General features: G+C 48.0%; 1 protein-coding gene across 7 annotated transcripts in view; it reads left to right on the top strand.

The window, feature by feature from the left end:
- Window positions 1-882: 882 nt before the first annotated feature.
- The window catches only part of sorcs1 (sortilin-related VPS10 domain containing receptor 1), a 117,417-nt gene continuing 102,916 nt past the window's right edge, over window positions 883-15,383 (top strand). For 6 of the 7 annotated variants that reach the window (XR_003670462.1, XR_003670463.1, XM_028402890.1 and 3 more), the window contains exon 1: window positions 2,177-2,925. Coding sequence is in view for 4 of the 7 variants with exons in the window: in XM_028402890.1 (XP_028258691.1) it covers window positions 2,275-2,925 (651 nt within the window). In the remaining 3 variants the exon portion in view is untranslated. Of the gene's footprint in view, window positions 972-2,176; window positions 2,926-15,383 lie in introns of those variants that run through there. The other variant, XM_028402933.1, reaches the window with a different exon arrangement.

Below are 15,383 nucleotides of genomic sequence, written 5' to 3'. Positions count from 1 at the left end.
AGTCTGTGTGTGTGTGTGTGTGTCCTGTGCTAGCCATATCACATCACATCATCTCCTGTCCCCATCTGGACTCACCACCCATTCACAGGGAATCAATGTCCTGCCAATAGCAAAAATGGATTTCTGAGGATGTTGCAGAAGGCAATATGCAGGCCTGAGCGCTGTGATGTGTACGCCCCCCCCCCCCCTCGGACTATGAATACACAACAAGGCGGCCAACTTCAGAAATCAGAGGAAGGACTTATGCAGAGAATATGGGCCCCCCGGCTTCAAGCACACTCAACATAGTTAAAATGAGCGTGATTGAAAGCCTTTAGGTCCTTCCAGAGGCGAGCCGGGCCTGGCTGCTGGTTTTAATTACGTATGCATTTACAGTCCAGCCTGTAACAGACGGACTGCTCACTCTCAGACCTCCACATGTCTTCATGCATGTACAGCAGAGCGGCTGGATTGTTCCAGATCCCCGTCCTGTTTCTAAGCTTCCAAACAGAGCAGGAAATCGCAGGAATTGTCGAGCGCGCGGTCATTCAGGCTGGAGGACTTGTTGAAATAAAAACTTTAGTCAATAAATTCCATCTCAGCCGGGGCTTCCTCTCTGAGGAGTTAGAAAGGTGAACTCAAGAGCGCCTAGAAAACAGGAACAACACAGCAGCTCTCAGCTAACCCCCATTTTAAGTTCAGGCAGGATGTTTGACTTTTAATGTTATAACAAATAAAACAGTCGACCTTCTGTTACATCTCCCCCGGGCTCAGTGGTTATGGTTTGGGAGAGAAATGAGTGTGAATAGTAAAAAGTCAGATGTTACAGTAAGTGACTGAGCTGTTCGCCTCTCCTTTCAGCCTGGATGCAGTGACTCTGGAGGGGCGCTGTGCTGACTCTGGATGTGGACCGGTGGAGCAGATGGAGCCATGAGAGGCTGCAGCTTGAGGACACTGGAGAGCGGCTCAGAGTCCTGGTCCCTCACTCAGAGGTAGGACTCATCCACGCTGCTCACTTCACTGGATGCTAACAGTTTAGCTAGTCAGACCCCTCACCTGCAGGAGGCGCTGCTGTTATAGCTTCCATCTATATACTGACAGATGTGACAGTTTAAAGGACAGGCTGCAGAGACCATGGAGCCAGCACACAATCATACAGGGTCTACACCAACCCTGCACTCAAATACTGCTCTGACTCGCTGCACCATCTACTGGTTCACAGTGGTGTTGCACAAAGGCACGGTCCACAAATAGCCGGTTAGCATGCTAACTTGAAGCGATATCTCTGCAGCAGAATACATCACTGACGTCAGTTCATTCAGGACCTTCTTGGCTTTTTAAGCTCTGTTATTGTTCTTTTATCAATATTGCAGTTTGAAGCTCTGGATATGAAGCGGTTAAATACATTTAAATGACCTGATGGTGATTCACATAATGAAAACTGAGATGAGATGGATTTATAACAACAGAGGGGGGGGGGGGGGTGAATGCAGCAGAACCAGCTGCAATCAGCACAGATGGGTCGTTACCAACATATGATGCTCTTTAAACAAATCGTTTATACTCAGAACACGTGTGTGTGTGTGTGGAAACATCTGTCTGAAGGGAAACCTGCTTTTCAGCATAGTTTGGCAGTAACTCAGTGAGCCTGTACTCTATGATCTTAAGCTGCTGTTGTGAAGTGGTCCTCCCCTCTGGGCTCATGTGATTCTGTGGTGGCAGCATCACCACAGCCTCCAGTGATGAGAGATGAACGTTCAGGCCTGTTGTTTCCACCAGTTACACTCATCACTTTCACCAGAGACCAGAACTTCACACCATGCCTCGCACTGCAGGGAGGCCGGGTCGTTCTCAGGTGGAGGCCGGGTCGTGTGATCCTGTGTGGCCTGTTAAATTAGTCATGGAACCTGCCATCCCTGATTGGGAGCACATGATCACAGGTGAAATAATTCTGCTTCATTCTTCCCCTGGAGGGTTAAAAGCTGCAACAGGAGAAAAGCTCCAGAAACGCTGCTGCGAGGAGGAATAAAGAGCAGTATGACTTTAATGATGCTCGGCCATATGGTGGAAATAACAAATAGGCTAAAAGACAGTCGCAGCGTTATCCTCCATCTCCCGGGCTCAGCTCCTCCCCCTGCGCGCCGGGCTTCATTTGATCGAATCCTTCAACTTGGACGCACTTTCCTCTGCGCTGCATTCAGGCACCGCCGCTCCCGCAGCAGCTCCTCACAGCTCACAGCCCGAGCAGGCAGACAGCAGAGCGGGTCCCCAGCAGCGTCCTCCGCCGCCGCAGCCATGGAGACGGAGCTCACGGTCCGCCCGAAGTGGCGCCGCGCGTCTTTGGGCTTTTCGCTCCTGCTGGTGCTCTGCTGCTTTCACGCCGCCGAACCCGACATAACTTGCAGGTCATGCCAGCCCGGGAATAAGTGGCGCGCGCAGGAATTACTGCTGAAATCTGACACAAGTGGACCCGCAACAGGGCTGAGGGGAGAAGTTTGGGGGACCGGACCTGCAGCCGGGGCGGAGGCGGGGAGATCCGAGACAGAAAGTCGGCGGCTCGGTTGCGCAGGTGGATCCACTGAATGCGCCCGGGATCTGGACCCGGAGTCGGAGCCGGAGCCGAGGCGGAATACAGACGCGCTACATGAGAACGAGCTTACAGAGGGAAAAGTTTCTGAAATGAGTCCGGGTCCGGGATCAGCCAACCGCGATAGAAGGCGCGCCAGGAGGACCGTTGGATCAGCCCAGAACCAGGACCCGGGGGAGCGCAGCAGCCCGGCGGCCGCACGCAGGGTTACGCGCTCCGAGCTGCGCTGGAGCGGAGAGGAGCGGAGAGCCGCCGGTCCGAGGCAGGAGGAGCTAAAACTTAACAGCTCAACGTTCGCGCTGACCGGGGACTCATCTCACAACCAGGCCATGGTGCACTGGTCCGGCCAGAACAGCAGCGTAAGTGATTCACTTCATGGATCCACGGGGAGGCAGGAGCGGTGGGTGCACACAGCACCCTCAGGAGGACAGACCTCCGTGTGTGTGTGTGTGTGTGTGTGTGTGTGTGTGTGTGTGTGTGTGAGTGGATCCTGATGTTACTGCACTCATAGATTTGAGGAGAATCACGTGTCAGAACATGATCCAGGTCTGAGCGCCGCTTCGGTTCAGAGAGGGAGAGGCGGAGAGTTTACCTGATGGAGCTGCTGAGCTCAGAGCATCTCTGACCAGAGGCGGGACTGTCAGGTAGCTGCAGGGCCATGGGAGAAGTGAAGCCTCAGAGTTTAGAGCTCAGCCCTCAGATCCTGTTCAGTAAAGACAAAGAGGGACAGTGGGAGTTCTGACTCCACACACTCAGTTAGACACAAGAGGAGGAGGAAGGTGGGAGAGCATTAAAACAGGCTGAGTGAAAGTTCCATGTTGTCACTGTCAGGGCCTGTCAGACTTCAGCTGGGAGGCTTCTGCAGGGTTCTGCTGCTTCACCATGTTTAGCTGTAACTGCTGGGTGGACCTAAGTGGACCTGGTCCTCAGAGTCCCAGAGGGCTCCCTTTCTGGCTGCAGCTCGTTCTGTTACAGGCATCAGGTCTCGGTGTTGTGTTGATATTAGTTCTCAGAGTCTGTTCATGTTTATTAGATGGTAAAAAAAATCTACGTCCATGTTGACACTCATTAAATATCCAGGAGAGGTCTCACTCTGTGTTTGTTTCTGTGGTCCAAAGATTGTTTGTTTAGACCCATCTCTCTTCAGTTCAACATGTGACAGCGTGCTGTAGGTGTGTGTGTCTGTGCAGTTATGGTAGAAGGCTCTGTGTGTTCTGTGTTAATCGGCCTGATGCTCCGTTCTTAGCGTTTGTGTCGAAGCTCAAATTATTTGGTTTTATATCATAAATAACAGTAAAAGGGATTTAAAAAAAAAATCTAAATTGATGTTAAAAATAGTAAAGATCTGCCTCATAAATTCATATTAAACATTGATTAAAATAAAAATGATAATTGATATTAAATATAAAATCACATAAATTCATTCCAGCGCTTGTTGGGCTGCAGCTTTATTATTAAACGTTTTCCCACCTGACAAACATGTAAACATGTCTTCAGCCTCAGCTCTCAGACTGCAGCTCCACCACTCTGACAGTATGTTCCAACGTCCTGCTCCTCCATAAACTCAGAGCAGGAGCAGCTCGGTGAGGAACCACAGGCCGTCATGAGGCCCGCCCTAAATGCTCTGAAGCCTCCGCAGAAGCTGTTGTTGTGTTAATGTGTGTCTGCAGTAGCTGGCAGGGCTGCTGCTGCTGGATGTGTCATTCTGGGCATCTCACCACAGAGTTACACCGGCAGGATTTTAGGCAGGAGGAGGAAGAAGAAGAGGAGGAGGAGGAGGAGGAGGAGGAGGAAGGAAGGAAATCTTTTGTCCCTGCTTTTATCTGGACACACACAAACAAAAGCTTTTAAACTTTTGTTGTGGTGTCTTCTAGAACAAGCCAACAAGCTGCATATTGACAATATTACATGATCGTGGATTGAAGTCAGTAACTGATGATATATATGTATATACTAGAGCTCGACCGACAGGAAGTTTGAGACCGTTACCAATATTTTGGATGTAAAATCCAATATGTGTAGATATTTATATATATATATATATATATATTCCCTTCATACACATGCACATAATCAGCTTCTCCTTACATGTGCTGTGTGATGAGTCTGAGCCATAACAATGCAGTTTAAAAAATACACTTTAAATAAATTAAATATAAACCTTTATTTTCAAAAGCCACTGCAAGACATATCTTTATTTTGATCAGACATTTAACAGCCTGCTACTACGAATAGGATTTCAGCTTGTTTAACCCTTTACCTGAACTCCATCCTGTCCTCATTCTGTCCATAAATGACTAGAACATTATTCTTCGTCATGTTGAACACACATTTGCCTTCTTAACCCTGTCAGTTGTGCACTAACTGTGAATAATCTTCCCCCGGTTGCTCGGTCCCCTTCCTTGCCCCCAAACAAACGGCTGGTCTGCCGCTGAGCCTTGGCTCCCCCGCAGCTGCTGGCTGGGCCTAGCAGAAGCTAAGGCTGGCATGTGTTTTAAGTAGATGGGGGCGGGTCTATCACCCTGCACTGGACCTTAGATCAAACCAGTCCCGGCTCTCCACCTGCGTCAATGAGCCTGCTGCTAGTTCAGGTCTTCTTCTGCTCTTGGACCACCTCTACTGGTGCTGACCACTGCAGGCTGGGAGCAGGCCAGAGACCACATAAGGTTCTTGTGGAAGTGACTCAGATCAGATTTCTGCTTCTAACAGCAGCTCTGAAGACAGAGCGTTCACTGGCTGCCTGATATATCCTCCCTCTGACAGCTGCCACGATAACCTGATAATCAGAGTGATTACCTCCACCTGTCAGCGGCGGATGGGTCTAAATCCTTCTGCTTCATCTGCCTCTGCCTCAGGATCCTGATCCTATACGATCTGCTGGACCTTTGAGGGGCTTCAAATCTGTTCTCACGTGTTTTATAAAGAACTCAGATCGCTCCGGAGAGACGGGAGCGTTTTAAAATTCATGCAGGGTTTCCGGCATCCACGCCCTGACTGCTACTCGCTGTTACACCCACAGCCCGTCTGTAACAACACCAATACCAATCCAACACATATCAGCAGCTCTCACTGCGTTCAGCTTCTGACCGAGCCTCAGGTGATTCGCTAACACCAGGTGACCGTGCTGTCCATCTGAAGGCAGCGGCCCTCACAGTCCTATCATTCAGCAGCCGTGTTTGGTTTAGTCGTCTGAAACACTTTGCCCCTCTTCTTTCAGTCCATGCAAACAAGTTAGTGGAGGCGTGTGAGAACACAGCATCTCCCATTAAATATGTAGAGTTGTTGCTATAAGCGGGAACAGACGAGCTCGCTCTTTACGATCTGAGGCGCTGTATAAATAAACAGATGAGTCAACAAGAAGCCACGGAGCTAAAGTGGAAGAGATACAGATAAGAGCTCCTAATATTTAACCTTTAAGGCATTTACAAAGCCCGCCTCTTACCCGGCCCACATCACTGCACGCCTGTGTGTCACATGGGAGCGGAGGTTATAATTATGACTCAGGAAACAGACTGTGAGTAAAAACGTACACACAGAGCAGCTGAATGGACTCAGTCTCCCAAACAATAGAAGAACAAGAAATACTTTTGGGCCTCATGTGTTCATTTACATTAAAATGAGAGGCAGTAAAAAAAATAATACACTGAGCTTTATTCACATGTTGCTGGAAGACAAAGGTCACTAACAGCCAGTGATGTGCTCACGGCCCAGTTCTGGACTCTACGCTTCCATCAAAGAAGACTCACTGTGGACGACAGACCCTGTGTGTGTGTGTGTGTGTCCTTCACTTCCTTACGTTCCTGAGAAATGTGACATTTGACAGCTCCAGAAAGTGCTGTGAGTGTGTGTAGGTGTGCAGCCCAGCACTGTGCTGATATGAGGGGAGACATAAAGAGCAAACGTCCTTGTTCTTCAGAGAGTTATTCCACTTATTTAGAACCAGCTCATACAAACCTCTTTTCAGCCACATTTCTGCCATTGATTGCAGCTGGAGCAGTATTTTAATACCACATTTAAACATGGCCGTGTTAAAATGATTTATTACCTTAAAACGCTATGTAGCTTTTATGCTAGCTCTGTGACAGCAGCACTGCGGCGTTCAGCGTCCTGCTGTGTCTGTTGAAATTTCAGTGTGACAGAATATCCAAATATCCATTTATTGATAAGTGAATATTTGTGCCAGCCTCCCTGCTAGCCGCCGCTCTCCACCTCTGGTTTAAAGGAGACAGAAAGATGACGGATCAATCACCTGCTGAGTCCTCTGGCAGCACAGCATTGAGATTCAGGGGAAAAAGGTTACAGGTAAAGAGCAGTCTCACCGTGGGACCCGTGGCATATTGCTCAGATGGGTGTTTGACATGCGTCAGGACAGCATTATTTACATTAGGAAATGTCAGGCATTAAGTGCTTTGGTCTGTCAGTCAGGTGGATTCAGGCTGACATATTGTACGTCGGTGTGAGAAGTTTACTCCTGAGCTTCTGGAGACGAAGGAAAAAATCCCAGCCGGAGCATGTGAAAGGAAAGCAAACAGGAGCAGGTGAATTATAGAACCAGAGCCGGCGGAGACGATGTGGCATCTCCTGCTCAAACAATCACGTAATACATCAAAAGATGTTGTCACCAATTAATGAGGCGACAATCACATGACGCTGTTTGAAGAGTTGTGAGAAAGTCGCTCACATATGCCGTCTCTGATGTCTCACGCCATGTCTCGAGGTGTCGAGGGAGCCTATTTATGGTTGTGTATGCATCCTGGTAACCATGGCAACATCCAGTTTACTGCACAACCTCTAGATTTGTTTTCACCAAAGTCGCCTCATCTCCACCAGTGCTCTCTGCACATCGGGCCCTCATGGTTTGCTCATTTTCAGCCATTATAGGACTGTTGACGACACACACACACAGACACACACACAGCGTGAAGATAAACTGGAGAGAGCTGAGAATGAAGCCGCTCTGAGGACGGCGCCGCTCTGTCTGACAGTCGAGTAATTAGTTCTAACAAAACCTGCTGAAGGTGTTAAAGGAGGAGTTTGGTCTGCTTCTGCTAGCTGTGTAGCTTCTGTGATAGTGATCAGTGCTAATACATCTGCTCTATATAAAGAACACTCAGCACAGACATTCATGTTCAGCAGAGGATGAATCGAACACACGCTGCTGTGATGCTGACTCTGTGTTTGAATATCTGATATTCATGGTTCCATCTGATGATCCCTGACCACCACAAGCTCGATAGCTTCGGTATTCAGAGAAACCTTGCTATAGCTTTATTTTTGGAGAATGAACAACACATTGATGGTTCCTAGAGAAGGAATCTTTTTATAACTGGTGATGTGTGATATTTTTTACTCCAGAATTCTTCATACAGATGTTCCTGATCCTCTGATGATGAACCCCTTAAACTTGTCCTTCAAACTGATCCCTTTCTTTTCTAATGAGGCAAAATGTTAAAATGAGGAAACTTAACCCTTTCACTACTATAATTATAACAGTCCTTTTTTTAATGATTCTGTCAGAAAATGTTCTTTGTATTAATTATTTTACCTGTTTTTCTTGACAGATGAAATATAACTTTCAGAAGCTGGCACATGTTTGTCATTATGTCATAAATGCTCAGAAAAGTAAAAAAATAGATTTGAAATTTCTCTTTATAAACAACTATAAATGTTCAGCAACAAGACAACAAGATAAACTATTTTACATCAACTCTCCTATGCTCCACAACACTTCGCCCCTGGCACAAACGCGATGTGGTCATTACCGTAATGAATGTATTAGCGCTTCACAGCGCTCAGAATCAATTGAGATTTTTTCAATAGTGCCAACATAACCAGAGCTCTGGTACTTTGAACAGCGCATGTTTCTGTTCATTTCTGTCGTCGGCCACAGCTCCGTGTTAGGAGGGTTAAATAATCCTTCAGATTTTCATGGTTCCCAGATGATAAATCTTGGTGATTTTACTCCTTCTCTTGTGCCACAATTCTTGGCTTTTAGAGAAATCTCAGATCACCTTCACTATTAGACCAGTATTTGCTTGTGGTACAGATATTCATGGTCCCAAGGATGAATCCCTGCCCTGTAATGATCCAGTCTCTTCCTGTTTTTGAGGATTTTCCTCTGCGTCCTCATAATGAGGCTGTTCTCTTAGTCTGTAAAACATTATGGCTGTGTTCTATCACCTGCTCTGTATAAAGCCTTAATGACTGCAGCTCCGTGTGATAATCCTCCGTCCTCATCCTGAGCGTGTGTGGCCTCTCTTCCTTTAATGCAGCGTCTTTTTCAGGTGGATCGGGTTGCATGATACAGGCCTGATCTTCCATCTGCGCCTGCTTCTTTGTCTCCGTTCACTAACAGGCACCTTGGCCACACTCCTCCAGCGTAACGCTGCGTTTACAATGCGAGCTTCTAAATCAGGCTGTGAACATCCAGATTTAATGTGAGTGGAGTCTAATCTGTGCTTTCAGACCTGTTACTGAGCACATCCTGCTGAGAGGAGCGCGAAATAAAGAAGACAACAAACAGACCGGCAGCCGCTGTGTGGGCTAAGCCATCTTCGGGTATGTGCCTGGGGAAGGCGGCGCCGTCACGCTCTGCTGAACGGCGTTTATACTTGCTACCAGGCTGCATATTCCCGTAAACTCTTTCCAGAAGTGAGGCCCGCACACATAAGTCATTACTTCCTTCAGTTTGCGGTGAAGCTCTGGAGTCATGCTCGTCACCAAACGTATACACTCTCTGTGTGTGATTGGTCAGGATGCCGTCGGGCCTCAGGTCCGCACACTTTACTTTAGTGAGCGGCCTCAGGAGCTCCAGAGGGAGCTGCTCTTATTGCTCATTCTTTAGTTTTCAATCATGCAGCAGCTCCAGCTCCACTGTGGGCCTTCATTTCACAGTGAGTGGGTGTGCTGACAGCGCGGACACCCTCACAGCAGGCCGCTGCTGCTTTATCATTTATTTCCTGTTTTTGGTTTTAAATATAAAATCTATAAAATGATATCAGCAGCAAAGACAGAAAGGTAATCATTACAATCTGCTGTCAGTTATTATTAGTGGTAAATGACACAGAGCTGTAGCCAGATGGGGACAGGCTGTACATGCATCCAGAAACATTACTGCATCAGCTAGCTGTGTTGCAGTAATGGCAACTAACAGGTTATTTAAAAAAGAAAATACAGACATGTTGGTCTTTGCAAATCGGAGCAAAGAAATGAAAACATATTTTCTTTTGATCTTTGGAGCAGGTCTGTGGATTCGCATTGACACCGGCTCCAGCCTTGACTTGTTGCACAGACGTGGTTTATTTCCTCACAGACATCAGCGTCCTGTATGTGGTGGTGACACTGCTGCCGCTGCCTCGCTGCCCTGTGATGTGACTGACACTGTGATGTGAATGGCGGTGATGGAGGTGCTGGGTGTGTGTGTGTGGGAGAGAGGAGAGAGGAGCTCGGCACGCTATTAGGAGACCATTGAAGCGCAGCTCCGAGGCCGAGCAGATCAGATTCAGCCCCGACGTTCCAGAAAGTTATGGGAGCAAATGTAATTTGGTGAGGAGGGAGGACTTGTTGCATGGATGGAGTTCAGCTGATGCCCTCTGACTGGTGTTTATATATTATCTGCTTCCTTTGAAACCTCCTCTCCCCGTGTGGCGATTCAGACTGACGTGTGTGATTTCAGGGCAGCCAGACGGGTCTTTCAGGAGGCTCGGTCCCATCTCCGCTGCCGATCAGCCTCAGAATTGTGCGGGACCTTTCTGTGGTACAAATTGATTCCCTGGCAATCTGTAGAGCACGGGGATGTGTCTGAGAGCGAGGATGGAGAGGAGCAGATGAGACGGCCAGTCAAGTTAATTGACCAAGTCTGATACGACGCGGAGGCTCGGAGCGCTGGAAACAGTCAGGGAGGATGGAGCTCTGCTCCGACATGCTGCTGCTGTTGTTTTGGATAAGCAGCTGTTTTCTTTTTCCCGCTCTGTCTGCACATGAAAATAAGACTTAAGAAGAGGCCCACTCACGCTCTTCAGATTGACACGGTGCATACAGAATACTTTATGCTCAAACGAAACAACAGCCGAGCCTGTTTCCTTTCCTCTGCCTGCACCCACACACCTCCTGCTCCACACGCAGCGATGACCCAACATCACAACTCCGACAAATCTTTTAATGAGTCCGCATCGCCACCGCTATTCATCATGATCACTGCCTTTCCCTGGTTCTGTACAAACGCTGCTGCTTGAAAAAGCAAACAATGCCATGCAGACGCTACGCTGCGGAAAGTCAGATTTTCTCCTGGCTCTCTTATCTCACAGGGTGGTGAGGTTCACACAGTGTTTCTATTCTTTGTACGCTGCCAAGGTTTAAGGCTAGTGTGTGTGTGTGGAGCTGCAGAGGCACAGAGTAAATGAGGAGCTGTGATCAGTCAAACATAAAGAGGCTTTTTTCTGCTCTCAGTGTGAATATGTATAATTTCTTCAAAGGAAAGTTGTAATGAGCTCTTATTTGTAATTAAAATTTCATCACACATGTGACATTTAGCTTTCTTATTCCAGGGTGTGAGTGGCTGCTCGGTGGAAGTGCATAATGCCACATCAGTGCTGCAGATCAATGGGTTTTAATTGGCCGTGTAGAAGTGTTTTCTGTTTGCTGATTGCAAGGTGAAGCAGGCGGAGAGGGTGCAGCTGAGGCAGAGGCTCCCTGCAGACTGCAGAGAGCCGGTGCAGCTGGAATGCTGAGAGGCCGAGCACCACCTGACAGCAGTGTCTCTGCTCCACTCACTCCACCATCCTGCTGGAGGTAGCATGAGCTCTGCTAGCTCCCACTGTCAGGCGGAGAAGTGATGCTGCGACCCCTCAGCCCTCGCTGTGCTCTGTCCTGCAGGCTGAGTGGGTTCTCACACCCTGTGTTCTAAGTTGAATCAACAAAAAAAGTTTGAAAAGTAAAAATCAATAACGAGGCGTGGTGGTGCTTCAGAGAGGTCTCAGTAATGCTAAAGACAGAGGCGGAGCGAGGGAGCTTCTTCTTCTTCTAAAGCTCAACATCATTAAAGCCCTGCATGCTGTCAGACCCATGTGTTCAGAAAGAATGGGTGGGAGCTGCTGAAAGTTATAAATGATGCTGATTGGTGGATGGACTGAGTGATGTCATGAAAACAGCATGGTTCAGCGCATTGACAGTAAAAACTATGGACAGAGCTTCCGTGACGTCACCTGTTTGTTTCTGAAGAGCCGTTCTGAGGCTCGGTGGGAGGCTCCGGGACGTGATGACCGCCGCCATGTTGGCAGCGTCATGTCCAGCAAAACTCTCAAATATGGACAAAGAGGGGGAGCACGAGCGGGTTTAGGGGGGCGGGCGATCGTGGAAGCAGGAAACTCACGCTGTGATACGTCACTCAAGCGGCAACGCCCATAACTATACGTAATTTTAAGTCCGAATACAATTGGAAAACAAGTGGGTTGTAAAAAAAATTCACCCCTCTGTACAATTCACACTAGAAGAGAACGTATCATCTGAGACCAGAGTGGTTTTCTGTACCAGGCTGTAAACATGTTCATTTCTGCTGTGAAGTCGGCCATTTTAACATGGGAGTCTATGGGAAATTACTCGCCTTTGGAGCCAGCCCCCAGCTGTTGCAGCATGAATTACAAGTTTTGACACTTCCGCATGGGCTTCAACTTTGAGCCCCGAAGGTTGCCGCTTGGTTCAGCGTCATGGTTAGTGAGATACAGACCAGCTCAGAGCTGATATGAACGTCAGCAGCTTGTTGCTGGTTTGATGCTAACAGTGGATGACCTGCTGAGAGTTGGAGCTTTAAACACCAGCCCGTCATTTGTTTTCTGCTGATTATTGTTGACGTGGTTTGAAGCCACTCGTGTGAACACCGGTGAATTGGTTTGTGCTTTCAGAGACTTCTGCTTCCTGTCGCTCAGGTGTACTTTGATGGCTGAAGCTAACAGACGGGCTGCTGTATGAACAGTCAGGGTGTAGGTGCAGCTCTGCAGCACGTGTCGTCGACAGGTGTGCCGTCATGCATTATATATTCAGAACTAAAAACTCAACCTGTCCTACATTGCTGTTGACTTTTGGCACAGGCTCAGCTTTGTTCTGCCACCGGCAACACCCTGCAAGCCGCTGCCGAGGGTTTAGAGGAGCAGGAGCGCTCTGCTAGTAACAGAAAGGACTTCCTGCTTTTTGGCAGGCCCCATCTGTTTATCGCCAACCTTCAGCAGACAGATGAAGACATCTGGAGGTACAGTACCTGCCACATCTGCTGGTGTCTGAACACATTTACCTCAACCTCGGCATTACCATGTGAATTACCATGTATGAGGCTTTGATCGCCCCGGCTCCCCTGTCGCAGCTCTTGAAGCCGGCATCCAGCCATCACAGCCCATTAGACGGAGGCAAAGTGAGGCTGTTGGCACCGCAGCTAAAGGAGCAGAGCGAGATGATGTGTGGAAAGAGTCCATGTGCAGGTGACAGCTCCGAAACAAGCAGAGTGAATGAATGCATACAGAAAAATCCCATCTGCAGGGCTGCAGTCGGGCAATGGGCAGAAAACCAACAGGATCAATTTTGAATATAAACTGTAGAAACATACAGAGTGATGAATTTATGAACGCTACAGTTCATAAACCCCCCACCCCACCCCCCGACAGTGAGAGTAATAGCCGGGTTTCACGTGACGTCGCAGTGACAGCGCGAAATTCAGGTGGAGGGCAGGAACTGACTGAGGATCTGCCGTCTGAAAACAGGTTCTGTGTGGTTCACGGCTGCTCAAATCGTTCCAACAGAGAGAAGGAAAACAGCTTTTACAGAGTACATTATGTTAAACCTACGTCTGCGGTCGGAGCAGCAGAGTCTGCTAATGCTAACCTGGTTTCTGTGGCTAAGTTTCTATCATTGGGTTGTTGCTAAATGCTCGTTTACTTAGTCATAATCATTAAGTTGCTGGTAGTCTAATATGGACTCCGTTGGGAACTTTTAGGTTGGCCTGGATCTTCAGGTGACGTTGAGTCGTAGACTGAGCCCAAATCAAGGCCTCTCTCCAACAGAGCAGAGGATGATCTGATCTATAAACCTGCTTGTGTCCTTGATGTGATGTGATGAAGATGAAAAGTGTTTGTTGACATTATAGCCACTGCTGCTAGCTGCTAGCTTTACATATAAATAAGAATAAACACCTGCCCAACACCAAACCATAATCATCTTGGAGCCATTTGGTACCGAGGTCGTTGACCCACCTGCTGTTAGTTACATGCATCCAGACCTTTGTAGGCTTCAGTTGTTGTCTGGTATAACATGAGGTCTGAAGTGTAGTGAAGTGTAGTAAGGTCTAAATCTTTCATGTCTGTCGCTCATCGTGATGAGATATGGGTCACGTCTGCCATATTGTTTGATTAATTGAGTGTAACGCTGTCTAGAAACAGGATCTAAATCCATACAATACAGACTCTGCTGAGGTTTCCTCCATGTTTACTTCCTGCCCTCCATTCGAAATAGCCCCGCCCTCATGGTTCAAAATCCTTTTTTTTCTTTTGTATTGCCATGTCTTTGATCATGTTAAGTTGCTGTCATTCAAACTCAGTATTTCCTGCTGCAGGATTTTCACATTAAAAGACCTTCAGGAGAGGAGAGACGTCCTCTTTATTCCCTCTGGTTGTGAAGGCATAGATATACCAGTTGGCTCTAATTTTCATGTAAAGCGGTGGAATGCAGGCTTCAGGATGATGGAGTGGATAAGTGTGTGTGTGATCAGGCGATAGCTCATTAGTATTTCTGCTCTTCCTGTTGGACAGCAGGACCGCGGCGCTCTAATCAATTCATCCTCTCAGCAGTGAGTCAGTCCGGGGGGCAGAGAGAGGAGCTCATGAACCTGGCCTGTATCACACCAGGAATCCTGCTCGGTGCTGAGGCCTGAAGAGACATCAGACCACTTCAGGTGAAATAAGAATTGTGGCCGTCACACCCCATTGAGCGCCGTTTCTGCACGCCACACTTCTTTTTAGCAGGATATGCACCGAGAGTCAGAGAGAAAGCCGGAGTTCAGCCGTGTGAGATAAGGCGACGCTCCTTGTGATTACCATAGAGCGAGCAGCGGCGATAGGCTCCTCTCTTTTGAGTCTCCACTTGTCCGGGGGGTGCGGCGTGGAGGTGTGTGATAGTGGGAGGCAGATGAAAGGAGGAGAGAACAGGACACGGCCGTTGATATTCAGAGAGTCTGAATCGGATTCAAGCAGTGGAAAGGAGGCAGAGGGAGCCTTTAGATGAGCCTGATGATCAGAAAATGGTCAGAAAACACTGGTTGCTGCACGAGCTGGAGCTGGCATGATGTTATTTGTTTTACTTTACAGGAAGTGAAGTAAAACATCCCATTAAAGACATTCTCTGTATGAGTCCAAGCCATTTTTGAGCCACATGAGTTATTTTAGAGTTGGGCGACTCTCAGCCTGGTTAGGTCATCACACAACAGGCAGCAAAAACAAAAAACTAGCTGCCCCTGACTGCTGCGTGTAAACATGACACATACAAATATGGACGCCAGTTTGGTCGCTGTGGCAACAGCATTTCTGTTTTTATGGTCTAACTAATGTGAATGAGTGGCACATTGGCAGGAAACAGCTGTTTGTATTAGTAACACACACCTGCCCACACCGGAGCTGTCAGACCTTATGTTGACAAACGTCCCGGCGGATGTTTGATGTCGCAGAGCCATCATGGCGCTTTCAAAATAATTCTGTGGACCTGATTGGACAAACCATCTGTCAGTCACCCTCGACCACGAGCTGACTTCAACCAATCAGATCAGAGAGGAAACGCAGCA

The sequence above is a fragment of the Parambassis ranga genome, chromosome 1 (genome assembly GCF_900634625.1).
Source record: "Parambassis ranga chromosome 1, fParRan2.1, whole genome shotgun sequence".
Classification (NCBI taxonomy): Eukaryota; Metazoa; Chordata; class Actinopteri; family Ambassidae; genus Parambassis; species Parambassis ranga.
This window is presented reverse-complemented; position numbering and strand designations above follow the sequence as displayed.